Source organism: Lissotriton helveticus, chromosome 3_1 (genome assembly GCF_964261635.1).
Source record: "Lissotriton helveticus chromosome 3_1, aLisHel1.1, whole genome shotgun sequence".
NCBI lineage: Eukaryota > Metazoa > Chordata > Amphibia > Caudata > Salamandridae > Lissotriton > Lissotriton helveticus.
In genome coordinates this window covers 544,779,011-544,805,097 of record NC_136061.1, presented here as the reverse complement: position 1 = coordinate 544,805,097, position 26,087 = coordinate 544,779,011, and the positions used below count along the sequence as shown (strand labels likewise).

At 47.0% G+C, this 26,087-nt stretch overlaps 1 protein-coding gene across 2 annotated transcripts in view; it reads left to right on the top strand.

Annotated features, from left to right (window-relative positions):
* The window catches only part of HSPD1 (heat shock protein family D (Hsp60) member 1), a 171,373-nt gene extending 151,742 nt beyond the window's left edge, over window positions 1-19,631 (top strand). Inside the window, exons 11-12 of one of the 2 annotated variants that reach the window (XM_078680438.1) lie at window positions 18,744-18,922; window positions 19,017-19,631. In XM_078680438.1, coding sequence (XP_078536564.1) covers window positions 18,744-18,922; window positions 19,017-19,178 — 341 coding nt within the window. In that variant the 3' untranslated portion in view covers window positions 19,179-19,631. Of the gene's footprint in view, window positions 1-1,331; window positions 3,157-18,743; window positions 18,923-19,016 lie in introns of those variants that run through there. The other variant, XR_013608662.1, reaches the window with a different exon arrangement.
* The last annotated feature ends 6,456 nt before the right edge of the window (window positions 19,632-26,087 follow it).

Below are 26,087 nucleotides of genomic sequence, written 5' to 3'. Positions count from 1 at the left end.
TGCTATTTGTTACATCTTTACAAATGCAATCTAGCATATGCTTCCATTCGGATACACTTATCCGCCATAGTGGCATATCTTCAAAACGGGCAGCATCTCTCTGTTTTCAGGGTACCTGCCATTAAAGCCTTCCTAGAAGGGCTGAAGCGGGTCATCCCTCCCAGGACCCCGCCAGCCCCTGTGTGGAACCTCAATGTGGTCCTCACCAGATTGATGGGTCCCCCATTTGAGCCTCTGCATTCATGTGAGATTCAGTTCTTGACATGGGAAAGTGGCTTTTCTTATTGCCATCACGTCTCTACGATGTGTTAGTGCGCTACAGGCGCTCACAGTACAAGAGCCATTTATACAAATCCATTCTAACAGGGTGGTGCTTCGCACTAACCCTAGGTTTCTTCCAAAGGTGGTGTCGCAGTTTCATGTTAATCAAACCATAGAACTGCCCGCATTCTTTCCAAACCCTGAAACAGTAGCAGAAAGAATGCTCCACACGCTTGATGTCAAAAGAGCGTTAATGTACTACATTGACAGAACCAAGGATTTTAGAAAGACACAACAGCTCTTTGTTGCCTTCTCAGCCCAGCACAAAGGCAACCCCATTTCCAAAGCAGGATTAGCCAGGTGGATCGTTAAGTGTATTCAAAGTTGCTACCACAAAGCTAAGCGCACTTTAACGGTCCCCCCCCCCAGGGCCCACTCCACACGCAAGTTGGGGGCCTCCATGGCGTTCCTAGGTAATATTCAGTTGGAAGACATTTGTAGAGCAGCCACATGGTCTACACCACATACGTTCACTAAACATTACTGTGTAGATGTGCATTCCAAACAGCAGGCAGCTGTAGGACAGGCTGTTCTTAGAACACTTTTTCAAACTTCTGCAACTGGCACGGGCAGCCGCCGTTAATGGAGGGACTGCTATGTATTCTATGCTATAGATATGAATTCAGCAGCCCACATGCCTCGAACTGAATATGCTACTTACCAGTATGCATCTGTTCTTGGCATGTAGGGCTGCTGACATTCATATTGCCCGCCCTCCTCCCCGGCGCCCGTAGCGGTTGCAGACTTCTTCTTACACTTACTCTTGGGCATGGTCATCGTTTACACTATTGCACTCCATCTTTGCCACAGTGGCTAAAAACAATCTAAGGATGGAGTCGATGCCCATGCGCACTGTAGTCCAGGGGAGGAGCCACCTATCTCGTGATACTTCGAAGACTCTTCCAGGACAATGTGCAATCATCCGGACCCAACACTAGGCGGCGATCTATGCTATAGATATGAATTTCAGCAGCCCTACATGCCAAGAACAGATGCATACTGGTAAGTAGCATATTCAATCCTTTCTCTATCCAGCGTTGGCACTGCACACAATCAATGGGAATCCAGCAGTTTAGGTTTGCCCATTTGCAAATGAAAAATTGGATTAATAGTTCTATGAATGCAAAGTAAGATATTTATGAAGGTGGTCTGTAATGCCAACGAATTTTGGATCACTTAATTTTAAACATCACGTTAAAGTGCCTTCTTTATATTAGCTCCCGCGTCTTTAATTGATTTGAATGTTTAATTTGCCCTTTAAATCCTCCGTTTGAAGAAGGAAAGCTTAGGTGGGGCTACATGTCTGAGGTCCATCCAGATGATCCACTGTACTGCATCTTCCCCTTCTTTAACGAAACATACATTTGGGCTTACTAAAATCCTCCTTTCTACTGCTGGGTGTTAAATGTCTTTTGGGGAGCGTTCATAGTGACTGGTTTATTCTAAGTTTTACAATATTTTGATTTAATTTGCCCACCAGATGTTGTCTTGTCAACTTGCCGCTGGTCTCCAATTTATGCCACAAGATTAAGGCACTTTTATCCGGTCGGTCATGACTCACTAAACTTTAATCATGAAGATGTTGCGTGATGTTCCAAGGCGTAATTTGTAGAATAGACAACCCTGAATTAATTCCAGTTACAGGTTACCATCTTGAATGTTTGCCAAGGCTGTATAAATGTAGCTAATAAGTACTTTTAAGGTTTCGCCTAGCGACGCAGCACATGCGCTGCTCGCTTGCGAGACTATTGTCATCGGTTTTGCTTTGTAAGCGGGATGGAAGCTCCACCCATGCTTGTCATTGGCGCGCGTCAAAAATGCTCGCCTTTCATTGGCAGGGAGGCACAATTGCTCACTCCATGTCTCCTGTTTGCCGTGCCTGCCCGGACAGGAGATGTGCATGCGCACGGCGTCTCTTCCCCTTGCTGCACATAATCGTCTACCTATGATCCTGGAGCCCGTAGTAGACGAGCCAACAAAGGGTTCAATAAGCAGACGCAGATGATGAAACGCCGAGAGTTCTGGCGTGACCCCGTTTCCAATACTCCCTTTACCCCGCCTTACAAATGGCTGCTTTTGTTCTGGTGTGAGCTTTAAAAAAAAAAAATAATAATTCATAGAGGGCGCCACCAGAATCGATGTGTTGTATGGCGATCTTGTGGCCCCTGTGAGAAGTGTGGCCTTGGACACTGGGCTGTGCTTGCGTGGGCACTACTTTCGTTGAAACTTGTCTGCAACTGTCACGGAGGTGTGGCTATGGCCCAGAATTAGTACCAGCGGCAGTAATAGCGGAGCAGAGCGGGAACTGCCGGGTATGTGATTGCACGGGCTAAGTGGTGGGTGCATCGGCATGAGAAGGGAGTACTGGCGCCAGAGTGCATGTTGAGCTGCCTGATTGTTTTCTAAGTGCAGCTATCAGTGTTCTAAGCGGTATCACACAATTCCGTTAGATGGTCTCCGAGCACCAACCCAGGGGGACCCCAGCTTTCACCATACAAGGGAACTCACAGCCACAGCCTTCTCCAGCGGGGTGGAGTGGCACTCGTGAAGGGACATATGAAGCTCAATGACCTCATGTCAGATGCTTAACAAATGTAATTAGCACGTCTTAGACGTCTTTAAAAATAGTTTACGAGCACATTTTATTGCTACAGAAATAAGTAAACCGGCGATGGGGGGTCTTGAAAACATTCTCAACAGCTCGAGCGCACGCCTCTGCCCGACGTGCAAATGCTACAGTCCTCTCATTGCTCCCGCTTCCCAACTCCTCATTCCTCACCTCTCAAAGAAACCCACAAAAGATATCCACTTGTAGCCATCAAAAGAACCGAACCCCTCTTAACCTCTACTCCTGGCAATTTTTGTAATGTTCCACAGTTTTTTAACAGTGCAGTGTTCTTCAATCCTGCCTTGTGCTGCTTTTTTTTCCGGACTTTTATATAGCACAAACTCGACCCGAAGGTATCCGAGCACTTTACATAAGCACCAGTTACATCAGAAACAGACACATTCATTACATTAGGCACAGGGAGATAAGTGATTTGCACAGAATGTTGAGCGCCCCTGCCGAGACTCAAATCTGGTTCCCCAGCTTCGAGTTCGACCGTTCCAGCTGGTAGGCCACATCCTCCGATGAATAGACGGATAGGTGAAGTCGAGGTTGCAGGGCATTATTCTTTTCCGTGGTATCAGTAACCATGAGTGGTGGGCTTTGTTCAGCGAGGATTGGTCCTACAGTGGTATATTTCGTAGGAGAGGGATGGATGTTCTGATCCCTTCAACTGAAGCAGTGTGACCGGTATGTCATGGGTTGCCCCCTATGGTTGGTCTCCAGGGGAGGAGAGTGGTTTGTGTTACAGCTCGACACGATATAGTGCTCCTTCAAAAGTGTTTGCATGTCAGAGCCTTGCGGGGTGCAGTTTTTTCAATTCTTTTGGTCTTGGGTTGGTTCTTTCTTGACCTAGGTACTAACAGCCCTAATGTTGCCCTGTCCGATTCCCAGCACCCCTCTAACAGGGGCACTCCGGACCTCATTTTGCTCCTTTTCGGTTGATGCTTTTAACTGCCCCACGTTCTCGTGTACGGCATTTCCCAGCATGACTTGACCGTGTCAGAGTCCCGCTGTCATTTGTATCCATGCTCCCAAAGGGAGAACCACTGGAACAACCAACTAACCGGCACTAAATCTTCGCCTACTCTGATCCACTTAGAAGAGACAGTAAAAACTGCCTATTCATTCGGCCCCTTGTGCGTCCCCACCCCGCCCATGCTTGCATGTAGGATTTGGGTGAGCGGTTTCCTAACATGCCATTGTGCTGCTGTTCATTTTTCAAGGGGTCTTGGTAAGCGCAGCTTGGAAGAGGGTGAGAGGATGTGGTACGGCAAGAGCTGCTCATCATTGATGTTAACAAGTTGGTCTCCATGGTAGTGTAGTGTCATATTAGCGACTGCTCCATGGTCTGTGCTTCTCTCTAAGCCACGTGTAAATTTCAAAACTTATTACGACTGCATTGTAGCAAGCACCAGTTAAATATGAGCCCTACATCAATAAAGCTACGAAATTTAAAGTACTACAACACAAATAGATTACTACTCAATCTGCATAATGCCTCCGTAATCTGTATTCGCAGCTTCCACACACCTGTAATAAATCAAATTTCCCCTGCTTCTAAAATGGAAAAGGAAATGCACATTATTAATGTACACGCACAGCTCAGGTTACAGCACAAACAGTCACACACGAGCTCAGAAATACAGAGGTAAAAACCGACGATTCCGTGTAGGCGCACACATGCTGACATAATGTACCAACCGATGTATACAGAAACAGAGGCGGACAAGAACTGACATAAGAGACTGACCTAATTGAGACATAAAATAGACCCCCGCACACACCTTTTTGATCCTATTCACACTCCAAATAAAAATGGTGCCACAAACTACCAGATACCTTCTCTTTGGGAACCTAAATCACACGCCCCACGGACTGTGTATCCTTGCAACACCCACTCCCTGGGAAAACATGCGCCCCAATTGGTAGCAGAGTATGAACACACAGCAGAGGGGAAAAGGGAAGTAGGGGGGAGGGTCTTGGCCGGGGAGGGGGGATAGGACAGGGGAGGGCAAATTATCAGACCCACTCATAATTGTTAGGGTATGACCTGCGGGGTAATCTGTTCCTTTGTCCGTTACTAGCTGGTTTATTCTACTCATTCACTATGTAATTACTAATGCACTCTCCTTGCTACCTGATGTGTCTTTTGATGGAGCTGTTATGTTTCAATAAAAAGATTTTAAAAAAAAATCACACGCCTACAGCCATAAGCATTATGTCTCGTGCCTTGCGTTATCCGTAGGCATATTGCATCTAGGCCCTGAGTAGGTGAACAGGTTGATCTCTGTATGCTGTTTGCACACTCCATGTGTGCTATGTTTGTACATACATGGAAGGACAACTGCAAAGAGGCCCAGGAAATAACAAAGGTGCCTGGGGAGTCGGGGAAAGGGGGTAATCACTGACCAACATCGGCCGCAGGCGCAGGGCAGGCGGGGAGCGCGGGAGCGGCAGCGCCACTGGAGGGAGAGGAGCTAGGCAACCAAGGGGCCCCAAATGTTGACAGGGCGCGACCTGGTGGGCATCAAATCCCAAGACTCAGATAAAAGCGTCTGACAGCGGGAGGCATCTTCCAGCCAACTCGCAGCCCCAGGAGCTGGCCGCTGACCCCAACACATGGCCACTCTACGCCTGGCCAGCACCAAAAGCATAGCAATCAGATGGCGAGCGGCATCAGGGCAAGATTTTACAAAGCCGAGGAGACACAGAAGAGGATCAGGGCACACAACCGTGCCAGTGATTTCAGAGATAGTGGAGCAAACTGCCCGCCAGAACTCCTGAACCTTAAGGCAAAGCCAAGCAAAATCCGCAGCTGGGGTGGCACAACGCATACAAGAGTCCTCTGGGATAAGCCCCAACCGATGGAGATGCACAGGAGTGCGGTAGAGCCTGTGTAAGAACTTGAAATTAATCAAACAGAGACGATAGTTTGGGGAGAGCTTTTTAGTTTGACTACAGCAATAAAGCCAGTCGGCCTCCGAGATATCAGTGCCAAGGTCCGAACCCCACTCCTCGCGCGCCCGAGCAGAGGAGATGGGGGATGACAACAGGGCAAAAGCGTATAGTTTGGTGACCAACTTGTGTGGCGATGTGGAAGTGTATACGAAATCCAGGGCTGGGAAAGTAGGGGGGAGGGTTGTGGGAAGGTCTGGTGCAGTTTCCGGCAGGTAGCCCGTAACTGATAATGTAGTAGAGTGTCCTTCAACGATGGGGACTCAGGAAGAGAGTAGAAGGAATCCTCCGGATAAAGATCTGCTACAGTCCTCTGGCCCAGCCGCGCAGCATGACGAGACATGCTAGAAGATTGAAGGGGAGGGAAATCCGGATGGTCAATATAAGGCATAGCGTTGGTAGATAGACACCAGAAAGCCGGCGCAGGGATGACCATGCCCAGTGCAGTGTCTCGACCGTATCGACCTCCGTCCGGGGGTGCACCGCAGGAGCGAACAGTGCAGTGGCCAGGGGGAAACTACGTCCAATTCCACCGCAACGTGGGACTCCACGTCAAGCCAAAAATGCAAGAAGCTGGACTGAGCACATCGAGCGTAGACACGAAAGTCAGGCGCACCCAGACCGCCTGCAGACATGGGCAAGGTCAAGATATCATAGGCAACCCTGGGTTGCCGCCCTGCCCACACCAGCGAGACGACCAGAGAATGTAGCCTGCTGAAGAAATGAGAAGTTAGGGGAATTGGTACTTTGGAGAAGAGGTAAAGGAATTTAGGAAGCACCACCATCTTGGCTATAGCGATGTGGCCGGCCAGGGAGAGTGGCAGGCGGCTCCATACAGGGATCTTAGATTCGAGCCAGTCCACCGCACACCCAAAATTCGACCTCCAATGTCCATCCAAGTCTCTACTCAGCCAAATGCCCAAGTAGCGCGTAGGACCAGACGCCCACTCGAACGGGAAATCGGGCACGAAGGAGAGAGTAGCATCCGTCAAGGGAAGGAGAACAGACTTGCTCCAGTTTACCTGAATGCCCGAGAGCCCGCCAAATCGAATAACCTCCCGCACCAAGGGGCTGAGGTTTTCCTGGGGATGACTGACATAGAGTGATATCCGCATACATGGAAACAAGGAGGTAACGGGACGAAAAGCCAATACCTCTGTGAGTATGATGCTGCCGTAGCCGAGCAGCCAGGGGCTCACTCGCGATGAGCAAAAAGCATGGGGGATAACGGGCACCCCTGACGAGTTCCACGAGTAATGTTGGAGTCGGACACCTGACCATTAATGCGAAGATGGGCGGTGGGGCTGGTGTAAAGGAGCCTAATATTACGCAAACAATGGGCACTGAATCCCATACGCGGCACAACATAAAGGAAGGGCCACTCCAGCGTATCAAACGCCTTAGTGGCGTCAAGCAGGGCAGCTACGGCCGGAAGCGTAGGATTAATTTGATGTAAAACTGAATAAATGGTGCAGAGATTATGGGAGGTAGCCCTACCAGGAATGAAACTAGATTGATCGGGGGGCGATGGTGGGTATTAGTAAAAGGAGACGAGAAGCAATCAATTTGGCAAAGATTTTGTTATCAATATTAATAAGCGTCTAAGGGCGAGCCAGGCATGGAGGAAGAATATGCCCTTAAGGTCTGCCCTGAACTGCCGGAACCTGTGCACGCTCACGCTTATCTTTGGGAAGGGCTGCGTGGATGCAATACTCTGGAGCAGTGACGGCCGGTGAGCCTGTCGATCTGGGCTCCACTGCTGGTGTTACGCAAACGCTGGCAAATAAGGTCGTATTTGCCCCGGCGGCTGGACGTGCAGAGAACACGCCTAAGTGAAGGCTGACTAAGGTATTGTTTGTGCCCCAATACTTTTGTTGGATAAGTTACGTGTGCCGCCCCTCTTATTGATTCATCTTGTATAAAATAAAACTTATTGTCTTCAAAATGGCCGGGGCCATAAACTGAACTGAACACTCTACCCCCGCCTGAACACACGAGGCCCCTCAGCAACCCTTCTTCAGATAACAAATTAGAGATAAGACTCCCTTGGTATGCAGGACCCTGGGACAGCCGGAACGGAATGTGAAACTGCTCTGCCCGGCTACCTAAACAGCAACAACTAAAAGAGGACTAATGACTACATCCTCCCTACTTGGTGGCCATCTTTAAACACTATTCTTGCTCTCTCTGGCGGCCATCATGGACTAGTCCTGCCGACTATTACTCACTATCGGTACCAAGGTCCTCACTTAGCCCTATATTTAAACCTATGTGTTCCTAAGTGTCTGTATTTTACTGCGGCTTTTATTTTGTGTTTTTAAGTGTCTGTCTTTTACTGCGGCACTTATTACTACTGTATTTTACATTTTTACATTTTATGTAACCTATGTACCATTTTATGTAGCCTCACTTAGCCCTATATTTAAACCTATGTGTCCCTAAGTGTCTGTATTTTACTGCGGCTTTTATTTTGTGTTTTTAAATGTCTGTCTTTTACTGCGGCATTTATTACTATTGTATTTTACATTTTTACATTTGATGTAACCTAGAGCTCCTGATGTGCATAAGGATCCGCCTTTTAGTGCAGTACTATACTACCACTGGTACCCTACATCTTGGGCAATATACACCCATCTTCACTTTTACTCGCTGACAGTGCACTGATTGCTACCTCATATTCTACTGTCGTATTTGCTATTGCTGTAAATTGCTTGCACATTTATCGGACTCAGTAACTCATTAATAATCTAGCGCTATTCTCATACTATATATGCGGTAAGCTGCACCTATATCTCCCTTATCCCTATCACTCACTGTTCGCTACCTCATTTATGTGTGGGTTCTTCGATGTAAGATACCTCACGATGCTGCACCGATTAGTATTACTACCTTATTCACTTCGTCTAGTCATGTAAGCTGCACCCAGCCACCTTCTACACCTCGACTACACCACTATTACCTCGGACATTCTGATGTGTAAATGTGACTCCACCTAACCGGTTCTACCTCTCATATTATGTACATGGTGTAAGCTGACTGCTACCTCGCATATTGGACACATTGTGTAAGCTGCACCTTAGGCACTGTTGTCCCTGGATTGCACTGACTTCTACCTCTTACACATTGGTCACCCTCAAGTGTCACTCCTTTACACTGTAATTAGCGGCTGACAGTTTTATTGTCGTCCACTCTCCTATACCCAACATCACAGCCTTTCTATAATGGAGCCCAACGGCACGCACACTTTTAGAATTATCTACCCTCCCACACTCACCAAAAAAGCCACTAAACGTTTTAAACATAACTTCTTGAGATCGCACCCTGAAACACCCTTTGCCGACACCTACTTCTCTCCGGGCAATGGAGCCCTGAATACTGACATCATCTTCCACACCTCACGCAGCGACGGCGGCAGGTAGAAGAGAGCAAAGAGGAGGGCCAGTGGGGCCACAGCAGGCTTAAGGGCAGACCCAGGCGCCGTGGACCCAGAAGCGGGGACAGGCAAGGCCCAGAGAGCAGTTCCCCCGCGGCTCTGGAGGTGGATAGTGTTCAAAAAAGGGGGAGAGGGGCGCGCACCTGACTGCCGCAAAGACAGACCGGGATTCGCGGGAAGCCTGCCACTCTCAGCCTGAGCTTGTGCACTCACGGGGGCCGCACAGGGCGGCCAGGAGACGGCCAAAGGACTGGCGCACCTGGCAGAGGAGAATGATCTAAAAGCCCCCAACCCCGCCTGGAAAGCCCCAGGGGACGCCCCCACTCACCCGCAGGCCCAGAAGACGTCCCGCGGCGACCAAGGATGCGACTTCTGCAGCCAGGATAAATGGCCCTGCGTCACGACCCACGAGGTGCAGGAGTTATGGTCCAGGTGGTGACACAGCCCCTCCGGGGCCCGCAACTCTCCAAAAGACATCCGGGAGGACAGCAGCGAAGAGGCCTCAGCAGCGGATAGAAAAATGTGTTCCGAGGTCCGGCGGGCTCGCAGCAGGCCTGGGGCCCGTCCCAGGCAGCGCAGCCCACAAGGAGCGACAGCAGGCCGAATCCGGGGACCTAGGTTGCATAGGGCTCTCAATATATGGCTTCAAGCAAGCTCCTTTTATGCCCACATTCTTCTGGTGTTTAAGATGTAGATCTGGCCATTATGCAGCAGACCAAAACAAGTCAGCCAGGCCTCCACCCTGCTGCTGATAAACCTTCTAATTCATGTTTATTTGTCCTTTGTAAATGTAAATGTACAGGAATTTATATAGCGCAAATCACCAAGCGGTTTCTAAGCGCTTGCTTAGGGAACCCGTCCTGGTATTCCCCTGTGAGATAACCCCGGCAGGGTATCCGCAAGGTGAAAGCCAGGCATCCCGCCGCGAGGGGCCTTTAGCTGACACTGGGGGCACAGTCTATAAAGTTCCACCGTGGAAGGGTGTTGCACCTCCACCTCACCTCCCGCCTGCTAGTGTAATCTGCCTCCGGCAAAACCTGCGCAACTCTGCAGCTCCTGGGGGTGGGGGGCCTTGCGCCGATCACCAGCTCACCTATCTGCGAAAGCAAAGGGTGCAGCGGGCAGCACCTGCACTGGCTGAGGAAACGGAAGGCTGCCAGAGAAGGGGCAGGCACAAGCGACCCGAGCGAGGAGTCGCGGGGGGCCCGCTGCACGCCAAGCCCGGGCGCCCGCGGCGGCCACACAACAGCCCGGAGCGCCCCAGAGGTCAGGCGCGCACCATACAGCCGCCTGGGCTCAGCGGGACGGATCGGCCCCAACCCCTCCCGGAACACTGCGGCAGCAGCCCCCACTTACCCTCGGCAGACCAGCAGCTCCCAGTGCCTCCAGGCAGCGTCCAGCAGAAAAGGCCCGACCTCGCGGTCCAGAGGTCGTAGGCCCGGTGTCCCGAATAAAGTGAAGCAGCACTGCCAAAGGACAGGAGGAGGTGGCGCGATAGTTAGGTGCCGCACCAGGTCAGGAGCCAAAATTGAGTCTCTAAGTGCAACAATGGTGAAGATTTAGACAGGATTATGGCGGATAGTTGTGCTTGGCCGGCAGAACCCACTCAATGTGCGGCCATCTTGCAGCCGGCCAAGCCACGCCCCCGAAGCCACGTCTTTTGTGTTACGGGTGTAGCTTCTAGTTCCCTATTGCATTCTGGTACATGTAGTTATACCTCCAGTAGCCCATTTTAAATGCAAAAAACAATTTATCCTACAACTCCAAGGCGCACGCATGGCTTTGAACACACTTTTTCTTTGAATAATCACTCCACAGCGAACAAAAAACATAATTAAGAAACATTGGCATTTACTACCACAATAGCTCTAACTTTCACAAATGCGAGACCTATTTCATTGCAAATGCTGTTCTTCAATGTTGAAGCAAACTGTGTCCCCTACATGGTTTCACATTTTTCAAATGTATTCAGGTGTGCTTCAAAAACTTGTAGCCAGTTATTTATTATAAGACTCCAAGTGGAAGTACAAGTAGAAGTGAGCCTCTGCTACACATGGTGTCAAGTGCAAAGTATTGCTTGGGAGGGAAAGGCCAAGTATATAAAAGTACAGCCTGTCAGTTTCTCTCTTGTCCATATAGCCACACCCACAAAGCATTATGGGACAGTCGGACCTGCAGACTAGTTTTAGTGGAATGGGATAAAGGCTGGCAGTATGGTACTATCAGGCTAGACGACAGGTTTGGGATATCGCTACCTGCGTTTATTTCCCTTTATGCACCTCTGTACAGTTTTGGAGTTGCCTGGCTCTGTCAAGTTGGGTGCCATCTTGGGGTTAGGCAGCCCTTTTAATCGCTTTTTGGAGTTTAATTTTCTCTTGTTTTGTTTGTTTCATTTACCAGTAGTTTGCACTTTGTGAGGGAGTCTACCTTCTGCAAAGGGAGTTGTTGGACCCCAGTTATTCTTAATTTGACCCACCTTGTTTTCCGGCTCGCGTTCTGCAATGCTCTGTGCTGCCACACCCCTAGACCTGCCCATCCTATGGTTGGCAATTTAGAAGATTGTAGGGCACATGCACGTAGCGGTTGTGCCCAAGGCAAGCCAGTCTGCGACAATGCCCAGGACCCGTCCCCCCAGGTCCGACCAACTGGCAGGGCACCATTAGGCTGACCTTTTCAAAAAACATGCTAGTATCACTCAGGCGCCCGGGAAGAAAACACGGCTGTCGATGCTGATTCGGACAGTATTCAAATGGTTTGTCCTGTCGTTAGGGCCAAAATGTGAAAGGTTATTCCCAAAGAACGGCCAAATGGGGAGACTATCCACAGGACACCTCACAAAAGTAGCCATAAGTCCCAAAGTAAGGTGCTCGTTAATCCGTGCCAAGTCACCATCTGGAAATGGCAGATTTTGAGACCCATCTGATTGATATAGTTTTTGTCACGGAAACTTGGGCGGACCAACCGGCTGGCCCAAAGATGACCACCTATCCAGAGGGTAATGCGATCTTCATATTAGATGGACACTTAAGAAGAGGAGAGGAATAACCGTTATCATTCAATATTCTTTTATGGCAAATTGCACACATACCGTGTCAGGGACTCATGCAGCACTTATGCTTAGCTTTGAACTCACAATCTGTTGTTCAATGGGCTCTTGATCTACCGACCACTGGGACCAAAAGCCTCCTCTATGGAATTTTTACAACCTTTTTTTGGAATCTTCTTCTCTGAAATCCGACTTCACTATATTAGGAGCTATCATTTTTCATCTTGAGCAACATACTGCCCCTGAGACAGTGCTACTTATAGATACAATCCCATTCTCTACTCTCGCTCAGTTGGTAATTGAGCCTACACATTTGGCGGGCCACACCCATGATGGGTTATTTGCCAACAATCTTTTTATCTCTTGTCCCACCGCGATTTTCCCTCATGTGGAGAGACCACAAAGCAGTGGGCTGGGAGATAAAACTCGCTAATAATTTCCAGGCAAAAACAGTTTTAAAAAAAAAAAGCTGTGATCTCTCGCTCATGGCGTAAGTAAGGTACAGCCACTGGACCTTAAAACCTTGATTGCGAGATCACAATCTGAAGTAGTGGACAATACGGATTCCATGTTGGAGAATTTTACAGGATGGTTAAGTACGGCAGACACTTAAGTAGCCCCTGCTGGGAGCAAAAATAATCAGGAAGGTAAGCCCACTTCTCTTGGTTTAATGATGCGCTCAGGTATGCAAATCAAAGCTGTCGCAGACAGTCTAAAAGAGAGAATTACAAAGGGTGTTATGCCCAGTATAAGAAGCTTATTAAAGAGTTTAAATCTGCTTTCCTTGTCGAACAAATAAAATCTGCCAGTAATTATACCCGAACCCTCTTTCAAGTGGTCGCGAATCTTTCTGCCCCAGCTTCTGGTAGTTGGACAGAACAGTCAGGCATTCTGTGACGCTCTGGCAAAATGTTTTTTGCAGAAATTGGAGGTAATCTTCAATAAATTCACCCCTAACAGGTCTATAGGTCAGGCTAGGCAAAACATCTTAGGCAAAATGTTTTTAGCAGAAATTGGAGGTAATCCTCAATAAATTCACCCATAACAGGTCTATAGGTCAGGCTAGGCAAAACATCTTAGAAAACCCTTTAAACAAATCCACTTTTGCTGAATTTGTCACATTAATGGAGGAACAAGAGCTTTCCAAATCGAAGTCCAGATCCCTATTTGATCCATGCCCTCCTAAGATATTTCATTGAATCCCTAAAGCAGTCATTCCATTCGTGATTTACATTTTTAATTTTATGTTTAGTTCAGGGTTTTATCCTGGTCAGTGGAAAATAGCCTAGGTGCTGCAACTGCTAAAGAAACCTAACCTGAGCGAGCAGGTTTTGGAAAATTGTCTTATTTCCAGGCTTCCGCTACCTGCAAAAGTTTGTGAGAAAACCATGAATTCTCAACTATCAGTCTTTGTGGAAGAGAATAACCTTGATGGCACCCAATGTGGCTTTCGTAGTGGTTTCAGCACTGAGTTGGCCCTTATGATGGCGACTGAAGAGATGGGCAATGCCGCCCTCAGGCTATTAGACCTATCTAAGGTCTATGACACAGTAACTTAGGATCTTTTGATTGAGAATCTCCAGAACTTGGGGATTCAAGGTGTAGCGCCCAATCTATTGATCTTTTATGACAATCTTGTTCAGTCAGTACCCTTTAAGAACTTTACCTCCTTGCCTTTTAGGCTGCCTTGTGGGTTACTACAAAGCTCATCATAGAGTCCTAATTTCTTCAATCTATAATTGACCGCCCCCCCAGCAACCTTAATCACGTCATTTGGGTTGGTTCTTGTATCGTGTGCCGATGACACCCACATAATTGTGACAATATCTATCAAAGGCCCAGATATGAGCGGGACCTTTAGAAACCACATGGGTGAAGTAAGTCTTTGGATGGACTTCAACTGTTTAAAAATTAATTCCACAAAAACGTAGGTCATTCTGTTTGGCAATAGTCCTATCTTCTGGTCTCCTGATTGGTGGCTAGAAGAACTTGCCACATTGCCAAAGCCAATGCAGAAGGTAAAAAACGTAGGAGTTACAAATTGACTACCACCAGTCTTATAAGGAACAGGTGAACAAGGTAGTCTCGGCCTCTTTATTCTCTCTCAGTATCATCAGCAAAATTGTGGATTCTCTGCCCTCAGACATGCTGAAAAATGTTATTGCTTTAGTGCTATCGAGGATGGACTGCTGTAAAGGCCTTTATGTAATTCTTCATTGTTTGCCTATTAGAAAACGTATAGTATTTAAGGGCCTGTGCACACTTATAAGGCTCTTCAGGGCTTTGGCCCAGCTTACCTCAGGAACAGGTTTAGTTAGTATTCCCCTAGTAGGACTCTCCGTTCTAGTCTTTCTTGTGAACTGTCAGTTCCCTCCCGCAAACTAGCAACCTGGGGAGGCAAGAGCCTGATCTGCTGTTCGGCCTTAAACTGGAATAGTTTACCCTTGATCTGAAAACAGCTACTTCTCTTCTCAGATTTAAGTCTTGGCTTTTTATCCTGGAAGTGACCAATTTATATTTTAAGTTTGGTAGCTTTGTCGTACTTTCCTGTCTTGGGTAGCACCAAGATGCCTTAGGGCAATCGTTTGCACTCTAGAAATATTTTAATCCAGTCAGGATGGTGCATAAACACCCCAGAAGCCTGATGCTGCATAAATATTTTTTAACCTTTTAACCACGTTTACATTCCAGGTAGGGCATTTCAGAGCTTCAGGACTACCCAAATGTCTTCTATAATGCAGTGGTTCTTAACGTTAACGGCCCCCGTTGAATCATTATTGGAAAGCTGGGCAGACCCACTAAGTCGTTATTAGAAGCGGGGGACCTGGCGTAAGCAATTTCGATTATTTGAACTGCAAAATAATCAGAAATAAACCTTCATCAACCAAAATGCTTGAATATTTAATTAAATTCATAATCGTATCAATAAAAAATCAGCATATTAATTTCAGTGGGTCAGTTGGAGATTTTCAACATTCAATTTAGTCCGACCATCGTCTGTACTATCTTCTCTTTTGTGGGATCCGCGCAAGTTTACCAATCAATCTGAGGATACCATCTTAATTTTTAACCTCCAATTTCGTTTACATTTATAGGGTGTTTTTAACTTTTTCAGTTGTACATTTTTTGCTTTTTTTATATATATATATATATATATATATATATATATATATATATATATATATATACTTTATTCATTTGTTAATATTTGATTGTCTAACCAGTCATAGATTCCTACGGGTCCCCAGATCACGGGTAAAAAACAGCTGATGTAACGTTTTGCCTGGGTCCCTTTTTATGTTTGAGGCAAATCTGGTTAGCGAAAGCTTAGTAATATCCTCCCAATTACAAAGAGAACGTATATCACAGCCTGACATGTGTACACTAAACATGTTTACATTCATAATATTTTACTAGAAATTAGAGGACAAGATATTTACTTCTTTCTTTTTGGGGAAATATCACTAAAATGGGGTGGAGAGGCCACTCGTGCATGGCCTGGTCGCTGCGTCTTAAAAACAGCATACCCTTATAGCAACGACGTGAAATTGAATATCCAAGTATTGGGCTTTGTTGAGAACCCTCATTCACTCTCCCTAGAAACTGTTCTGTTCACAGGCTTTTGGAAGTGGTTTGATTACAGCCTTAAACTTGCGCGAAATGCATTAAACTTAGTATCCAACCAAGAGTGAGTAGGTAAATGTTGACTAGCAGGTAGCAATTACTATTGTAAATAAGTAGTCTGGTTCTAGAGTAACGTCTTGCAGTCTTTAAATTTATTTCTTTTTATGGATTCTCCCTGTCGTGGGCAGAGGCAAGGCACCAAACAGATCGCTATTGCATTCATGCATCTCCATACTCTGTGTGCAAGCTGTAGGGCATACTCTGCCTCCAAGGACTCGGCATGCACAAGAAACAACATTTTTGAATGAGTTGCAAATGCTTTTTTAGGAAGTTAACTTCAATTTCAGGGAACTGTTAAGGAACAGATCTCGAGCATATTTATTTACTGAGCAGAAAGTTGAAACGCCACAAGGATCCATCATAAGAAGATGCTGCCCATAACCTGCACATGATATAGAACTTGACAACTGCTGATAAGGCACATTTAAAGAAAATATTACCTCACAAAATGTCAATACAAGATTATTTTTAATGTTTAGATATGCAAGATTAATTAGCTGCCGTTCACAGAATCTTATTCCTCTGACTCAACATACAAAAAAGGTGTAACTTCTGAGAATTTTTCGTCTCGGTAGCTGAAGTTTATACAAGTAAACGCAGTGGTAAAATCATTTTTGGTCACTTGCAGCATCTGAGGAGGGCTTGGAGTGGATTTGGCGGGATAGGCTGCATGGTTTCTTAACACTTAACCCCCAGCCAAATCCTCCTTATACACACTCGCAATCTCTTGGTGGTTGAGGTCACAATTTAAAGCCTTGACAACTAGTACAACACCATCTATATTGGACTCCCTCTAATGTCCTCTGTAAATCTGAATGGCTCAATTTGTGCCTACACACCAGTTTGACTCGGACAGCAGATCACTGGCAAAAACTATTCATGTAGAAGGCTTTAGCAGTGTGAACCATTTCTGCTTTCCCTTGAAGTTTATCGTTGTGCTATTATTATTTATTTATGTATTTTCACATTTTTAAAGCGCACTGTTACCAAACGGTGTCCTGGCGCTGACTAACCACTCCTAGCTTGACCTGAAACTTATTGTTTAAAGAGCCATGTTTTCAAGGCCTTCCGAAAGGACATCCGATCCGGTGCCAGTCTGAGGACCATTGGCAGGGCGTTCCAGTGGTTGGGACTGGATTGTCTTTGTTTTTGTTTTGTTTTTTAATATGAATGTCCTTAACCATTTGGTTTCCTATCCACGCCCTCGTGGTGACATAGGAAGAGCTTTCACCACCTTCCTTCTCCACCACCACTGCTTTCTAGTACTCATGTTTTGGTCCTCTTTAACCTACCCACAGCAAAACTTCATGAAAGTGCTAGGAGGTATAAGATTGGAGTGCTATACAAATACTCAAAACGCATTGTTAGACCTATGGTTTCTTATGATGTGGAGGAAGGGAAGGGACTCTTTGGGTCCCAGAAGAGAAAAAGGTGCTAGAGTTTGTAGAGGAGAAGCCTGGACAGGTTTATTGAAGTTAAGTGCATTGGTATCCCACAATATAAACTGAATGTGCACCAGTATGTACGATGGGGTATGAAGTGCCAATGGATTAATTTGTGAACTGAAGAGGGGTCCCTTGCTACCCTACCAAGCCAGTTACCAATAATGCAGAGCCCAAACAGAAAATCTGACTGTATTTTCGGATGTCAGAAATTCGGCCTGAAGTATGTGGGGAGTCAACGGCCTTCATGTCACTTGTCCTGTATAAAAAATACAGAACCAGATCCATCGACCTAAGCAGTGGTAACTTTGAGATTTCTTTCTTTTGATAACTGCTAGACATGTTAGACGGCTGTTGAGTATTGTACATCATGTCCAGCAGAGAACTAGAATCTGAAAATGTATTGTATTTTTGTCAATGGTTGTAGTCTCTAGGTTTATAATTCCAGATCTTACTGGACATTCATACTTCATGCTGCCCCAAGGGCTCATGTTGCTCAGAAAGGTAACGTGGCTGTCTCATAACTATGCTGCGTATTAAACTGAAGCCGTCTACAGGTAGGCCTGAGGTCCATCTGGCAAACTGGCTAGTCTGCAAATGCAGATCATTAGCTAGGAGGGCATGTGCTGAAAGTATCTCTTCTCCCTTTCTTGCAATCAACAAATTGCTAATAATCCCATAGTGTAAATTGAAGGAATTTAAATTGATTTATCGGATGTGCAGGGTTTTACCTGAAAACACATCATACATGTTCACGGAAGGGCATAAGGCACCCTCGTCACCAGTTACCTCTGCCCTCATTATTTTGTACCACAAAATTCATAATAAGTTTAGGTTTAAAGGGTTTCTGGCTCAATTTTCCACAGTCTCCTAGGGATCATATTTAAGTGCGATCTGACCGAAGCATGGGGGTACTGGGGTTGGGTGGTCGGAGGTAAGTGTATTAGCTAACTTTTTTACTTGTACTAAAGCAGTAACTCTTCTGTAGACATAAGTGAGGTTCATAAAACATGCTGTAGCTTTTAGAATACAATATTATAAATGTGATTGCTTTGCCGTTTTCTTGTTTTGATGCATGCAGGCCTCCATACGACATAGTAGGCCAGTACAGCAATCTTATGCTGCATGCCTTGCTTCTCTTTAGTTTAGGTTGATTATCCCAACCCAGGATTTACATATTCCCAAATTTAAAGTACATGCAGTGATGCACTGATATTAACTGATACCCAAAACTGTTTGTTCTTTCTACAGGAATTGAGATAATCAAGAAGTCCCTTAAAATCCCAGCGATGACCATTGCAGTAAATGCAGGTGTTGAAGGATCATTGATTGTAGAAAAGATCATGCAGAGTCCTCTAGATATTGGTTATGATGCCATGCTTGGAGAGTTTGTAAATATGGTAGAGAAAGGAATCATTGACCCCACAAAGGTAATTGTTTGCTCCTTCCATAATCAATACATGCATCCTTTATAGTGGTATGTGCATCACACAGTTAAAGTAACTGCCATCTTGCTTTTTGCAGGTTGTAAGAACTGCCCTGGTAGATGCAGCAGGAGTTGCTTCCCTTTTAACAACTGCAGAAGCTGTTGTGACGGAGATTCCGAAAGAAGAAAAAGATCCTGGCATGGGTGCAATGGGTGGAATGGGCGGAATGGGCGGAGGAATGGGAGGCGGCATGTTCTAATTTCAGCATGCTTTGTGCATAGTTTAAAACTGTGACAGTTGACGCACACTTGTGTTGCAACAGAGAAATAATTCTTCAGAGAAGACCGTTGGTGGGGAGAATGGCCACAATGTGAGACTGTAACAAATAGTTGCCAGAAGCCAACTGATATTATGGAACTGTTTACTGCTGCCTTGTCCGTACCTGCAGGTAATGTATTTTTTATTTTTAAATCCTCTGTACATTCCCGAGATCCGGCTGTGAGACATTGAAATATTAATGTATTCATTGTAACTAACAGTTTACCATATTGGAGTACCCTTTTAGGGTACCTGTCTTTGCAGAAGAGTAGGTAACTGCAGGAGATGTCTTTTTGGAAAACGATGAGTGTATGAAGTATGCCCTAATCTGTTCTAAAACAATTATGTAAAAACTTGTGTAATAAAACGGATTGTTCTTCAAGTTGTGAAATTATTTCCGGATGTAGAACCTATACTTGCAATAATATTAATGAACATACTTTTAATGCAATGTCAGTTGTGTCTTGACTTTCAAACTTGATAAACAAGTTTCTGGTGCTACTTATCATAGTTCCAAAACCCACAAAAGATGACCAAGCGTGAATGCACAAATGGAATGAACCAATTAAAACTTGACTTGTCCTGCAATGCAATAAATTATTTCTACCCTGTGAACGGTGGTGCAAATTCCAATGTTGACAAGCTTGAGCAGAAGTCTTTCACTTGATTTTTGTTTATCCTGATGCCTGTACCAGCCGCTTACTTCAGACGAACACATAATGAATAATCTAATGTAAACCTAAGCTTCAGATAATGGGATAACTGACTAAAGTCTGCTTTAGGAGTAATTTTTCAAAGACAAAAGCACTCCCAGTCTAAACTGGTAGGCATACAAGTCTCTTAGAAACGGAGGGGGGTTGGGGTGGAGGGGCTTTACTCGTCTTAGGCAATCTGTGACTACTCGGACTGCGTTATCCCAAAGCAATTGAATCTTACAAAGGTCCTTGTTATCATTCCCATAATAGCTGTAGTAGTAGTGATATAGTTATTTTTGACTGAACTTTGTCTGCTTCCAGTTATATTTTAAATTGCTACTGTCTTCTAAACTAGATTATCCAGTACCTTAGTTTAGCAAAACTGAAGTCCTAATCTTTAAACTGATTTGGCACAAACTGTGTTTTTAGGCAGCTGGTTGATGTTAGTTAACCTGTCCATGAATCCTGTCAATTTGCGCGGTCTGCAGATCTTTTTCCATAGGATCCATTTAAAAATCACTTGTTCCAGTATGAAGCAGATTCATACACCTGCACCAGTCCCAGGTTGCAACCACCTTCTAATCAGATGAAGAAATCATCTTAGACCAAAAGTTGTCAATTTTAATCACTTAAACCTCGGGGTTTTTTTCTTTGTTATGCGGGAATAGTAATTTCGAAGTTTGACCACCCCACCTCTGTAATAAACTAAAATAAAAGGTAGAAAACGAAAAAATAAACTAATAGCGCGATTCCAATTGAAACCCTATAATTGACACGTTCAAGAATGTAAACCCTGATTCTCACCATTTTTCCTACCTCCCAACTTTCAAACTGATCACACGGTGCGGCTTCTTGGTTATTCATCCGTGTTTAAACAAACAAGTGCACCAACTACCTTTTAATGAGGTGAACGTTAGTAACGCCCATTCAGAAACACGTGCTCCTCCACCATATGCAAGCATTGAAATGTAAAGGTGGCCAGTTAATATAATATTCCCAATGCATTGGTTTATAAATTTCACGTCTTTTGTTGAATTGGTAATTTTGACATGCTGTAGAAAAGGCCTGGACTGGCACTGTACATTCATTTGAAAATTGAAATGACTATTCCTGTACATCAAAGAAAAACCACTAGGATTCAGCTATTAAAGTGGACAACTTTTGGTCTAAGAGAATTTCTTCATCTGATAAGATAGTGGTTGCATCCTGGGACTAATGCATGTGTATGCATCAGCTTCATATTGGAACGTTTTTCGGTGCCATGGGATGGAGCAGTCAGCAGGGTAGCACCCTGAAATGAATAATCATGTGATGAACTTGGAGCAGAATTGGAGTGCTGGTTACCAATTGACTCTTATAAAGACCACTTGTGCCATCAGCTTAATTTTACCCACAGAGGCAGCAGCATCGGATTAATTGATGGTACATTCATATCGAACAAATAATGTGACTGCTATGAGGCTACAGAGGCGTCACAGTCAACCTGGGCTTCCGAAGATTGTCTGACAGATACAAATGCTAGTGCATCTATTTTTGAAAAAAATAGTTGAACCAACAGCCTGAAACGGCCACTGCCACATCTCTAATCCTATACAATGTAATCTTATGATGAAGGGCATCTACAACTCGCACCTGTTTCAACAGCATAAACATGGCTACGGTCTCACCTCTTCCATCAATTTTCAAATGGATAACTGGTCCTCCAGGAGTGTACGTTTTACTTAAGTGAAAGCATCATTTTAGACCTGAATGCCCTTGACAACCGTTTGAAAGTAAAGGGCCCTGCATTTTTTTAGAATTTGTTTTTAAACTTCCATTGATATGAATACAGCCTTACAGCCATGTGAAGTGATGGCTGCCTTATAAAAGCAGGCAATATTAAACACTGGCAAAGATGGCGATGGTAGACCTAAAGTGCCCCCTGGATCCGCATTAAACCATATATTGGTGGTGGATAGAAAACGGGGGAATAATACCATACATTCAGTTAACCAACCACCTATAATCAGAGGGCCAGATGTCCCCCCTCTCCTTCCTTTTCTTTGCCCCCTCTCCTTCCCTTTCTTTGCCCCCTCTCCTTCCCTTTCTTTGCCCCTTCTCCTTCCCTTTCTTTGCCCCCTCTCCTTCCCTTTCTTTGCCCCCTCTCCTTCCCTTTCTTTGCCCCCTCTCCTTCCCTTGGCCCCGTCTCCTTCCCTTTCTTTGGCCCCCTCTCCTTCCCTTTCTTTGGCCCCCTCTCCTTCCCTTTCTTTGGCCCCCTCTCCTTCCCTTTCTTTGGCCCCCTCTCCTTCCCTTTCTTGGCCCCCTCTCCTGCCCTTTCTTGGCCCCCTCTCCTGCCCTTTCTTGGCCCCCTCTCCTGCCCTTTCTTGGCCCCCCTCTCCTGCCCTTTCTTGGCCCCCCTCTCCTGCCCTTTCTTGGCCCCCCTCTCCTGCCCTTTCTTGGCCCCCCTCTCCTGCCCTTTCTTGGCCCCCCTCTCCTGCCCTTTCTTGGCCCCCCTCTCCTGCCCTTTCTTGGCCCCCCTCTCCTGCCCTTTCTTGGGCCCCCTCTCCTGCCCTTTCTTGGGCCCCCTCTCCTGCCCTTTCTTGGGCCCCCTCTCCTGCCCTTTCTTGGCCCCCCTCTCCTGCCCTTTCTTGGCCCCCCCTCTCCTGCCCTTTCTTGGCCCCCCTCTCCTGCCCTTTCTTGGCCCCCCTCTCCTGCCCTTTCTTGGCCCCCCTCTCCTGCCCTTTCTTGGCCCCCCTCTCCTGCCCTTTCTTGGCCCCCCTCTCCTGCCCTTTCTTGGCCCCCCTCTCCTGCCCTTTCTTGGCCCCCCTCTCCTGCCCTTTCTTGGCCCCCCTCTCTTTCCCTTTCTTGGCCCCCCTCTCCTTCCCATAGTGTTTAGAAGTTCTGCCGCACTATTCATGGCGCAGAATTTTTGATAAATAAAGCAGAAGCACCCGAACCTGTTGTACCAGAATGTTTTACTTAAAAGCAGTCAAAACCTTACTCTTTATTGTCTGGCAAAAGGTCTGACAAAACTAGAATTTTTTGATCTTTGGATTTCAGGTCTGCTTTCTGATTTGCTGCTGTCAAAATGTGTTTTTGTTGTATGAACCTATTCAGAATTCACCTGATCTGCATTATCTGATATTTAGTGGCAATGACTGGAATTGAAAATTGTCTTTGGAGTAAACAGACCTGTTTTGCTTTGACCATAGGTAGGGTTCGCATGACAATAAGCATAACCCCATATGCCTACTGCGTGACTGCCATCTTCAATTTAATTGTTTTTCAACCTGTCTGTGGGTTCAGAAGCAAGGAGAGCCATTTTATTGCTTAATTTGGGGGCTTGTCCTCTACCAGATGTCATTGATTACGTTCCTATTATGGTAAGTAATGTTGAAGGACATACTAATGAAAGCACCAACGTTTTTAGGAGGCCTTTGACTATAGGAGTTCTAAGAATGATAATGAATGTTTGAAGGGCAACTGTTTTATGGGTTCCCTTGACACCGTTTTGGGTTAATACATTATGCAGAATACCTTGGTTTTTATCGAAAAATTGCACCTGATACTAAGCATACCATTGATAATAGATGCACACTCTTACAAGCAAATGTCCTGTGCTGCGTTCTTTTTATCTGAAAGAAACACGATAGTGTTAGATTCCTTACCTTAGAATATCCCCAGCCGTCAGACTGGTTCCGGAAAGTTTTCGTCAGCAGTACCCCTGCGCATCGGTAGGCGCAGTCTTGCGGCTCTGCGTCCGTCGTCTGCGCCGTGATCGCCGAAATGACGTCGCTGGAATACTTAGATGTTGCCCTCGCGTGCTGACATCAGTTCTTCTTTTTCCGCGCAGATCCTGGAAGAGCACGTACCCGTAGTCATTTTTTGATTAACTTTTTAGTCATTTTTGTCGATCTTTTCCGAGTTGACTTGACTCCTGGTGCCTTTAGGGATGCCTGGTTTCAAGCTGTGTGACGCCTGTCACCGATTGATGTCGGTTACCGACCCCCACACCCGGTGTCTACTGCTTGGGGGCCGACCACGATGACAAGCCGTGCCCCGACTGCCGGGCCTTGACGTCGAAGGCTAGGCGGGAGCGTTCCCGTAAGCTCCTCGAGCTACGGCAGTCGGCTCCGCACCGCTCGAGGTCCCGGTCGCGGAGCCGCAGTCATAATCGATCATCTGGATCCAAGTCCTCGCGCTCTGGTAAGTCAAGGCATGGCAAAAAGAAGTCGAAGAAGCACTGCTCTTCGACTTCCCCTCTCGCGACTCAGCCGAGGGTTCGGGTAGCGCTGCCCACGCGGCTCCGGCGGAGCCTGCGCAGTCGCATCCATTCCCACACTCTGGTCCCTTGGCTCAATGCGACTCTGGAGCAGATCAGAGACTTCATCGTGGCCATGAGGACTCACTTTCTGCCGTCGAGACCCACTGGGACTGGGGTCCTAGCTCTGTGTTGCCGGCAGCTTCGTTTTCGGCGCTGCCGGCAACTTCGATCCCAGCGTTGCAGGACCTTGTGGGATCCAGGCCTGGATCCTGGTCAACAGCAGTTGACCTTACGACTCCTCCGATGGCGCCGACACCCACAGTGCCACCCCCGGTGCTGTCCTCGGACGACCGGCTCGGGCTCGGAGTAGTGCCGCTCGGCGCCGTCTCCGATGCCGATTGGTGAGCTTTTCACCTGTGCCCTGGCTCAGTCATTTTTGCCTATTTATCAGGACATGGATGAAGGGGAGAACTGGGAGAGGTCTGAGGACCCTCTGGCACAGCAGTGCCAGTTAAGTCAGGACTGGGCAGATGAGCTAGGGGAGGCCAGTGGTCTAGACACTTCGCCTGACACTGGTTTTCTCTTTCCTCCTTCTGTGGCTACGGAGGAGGGAGCAACTTACGCTGTGGTCCTGCGCAGGGCGGCCATGGCCTTGGGCCTTGAGCTCCCTGCAGCGGCCGTGAGGACTAACCTCACCGAGGTGCTTCCACCGCCAGTAGGCTCTTCGGAGCCTCTGCTGCAGTTTGAGGTCCTCACTGACGTTTCGATGGGCACTTGGTCCAAGCCCACCACAGTCCCTCCTGTGGATCGGAACGTGGCCCGGCGCTAGCTCCGGGCGACCCCCTGCTTTCTGTCCCTACATCCCACCCCTGAGAGCCTGGTTATCTGGGCCTCCACATCCCAAACTGCATTCCCTACCGCATCCCTGGACAGGGAATCCAAAAGGATGGAACAGTTTGGCAAGAAACTGTTTTCCTCGGTCAGTCTGGGACTGTGGTCCATTAATACTTCATGCCTTTTGGGCCGTTACACCCACTCTTTGTGGGATACGGTTACAGATGTGCTGCCCCAGTGTCCAGACGAGGCCAAGACACTACTCTCCCAAGCTCTTGCTGAGGGGCGGGATGCAGCACGGTACTCCATTCGATGTGGACTTGACACCAAGGACTCGCTGGGCAGGGCGATTGCAACGACGGTGGCGATTCGTCGTCATGCCTGGCTTAGGTCCACCAACTTTTCGGGGGATGTCCAGAGCACTATCATGGACATGCATTTTGATGGCCGTCACCTCTTTGGCGACAAGGGAGATGGCGCGTTGGAGTGTTTTAAGGACTCTAGGGCTTTGGCCAAGTCCTTGGGCCTGTCGGCCCAGCCCAGCAACCTTCTTCCTTTCGTGGCACGTTCGTCCAGCCACAGGCCGCAGAACCAATCCCAACGTGGTCGCGGACGAGCATTCCTCCGTGGCGGAGCAGGGGGGGGTCAGAGAACTGGGCAGTCCATATCTGCTCCCACAGCATCTGCCTCAGCCTTCCTAGTCCGAGCTTTCAGGCCCATTCCACGCCAGTGGGAGTCGGAGTTCACCATCACCTGCTCCACTGGCGTACCATCACTTCTGACAGGTATGTGCTGCAAATCATCCGAAGGGGCTATTCCCTCCCCTTCGAGACGACCCCTCCGGCCATGCCATCGCAGTACCACTGCATGTCTGGGATCCCTTGCAACTTCTGCAGGAAGAAGTTATGTCCCTCTTGGCAAAAGGAGCCAGCGAGCACGTTCCAGGGCCAGGAGTAGGATGTGGTTGTTATTCCCACTACTTTCTGGTTCCCAAGAAGGGCAAAGTGGGCCTGCGCCTTATCTTGGACCACCAGGAGCGTCAATGTCTTCCTCCGGAAGGAGCAGTTAAAGATGCTGA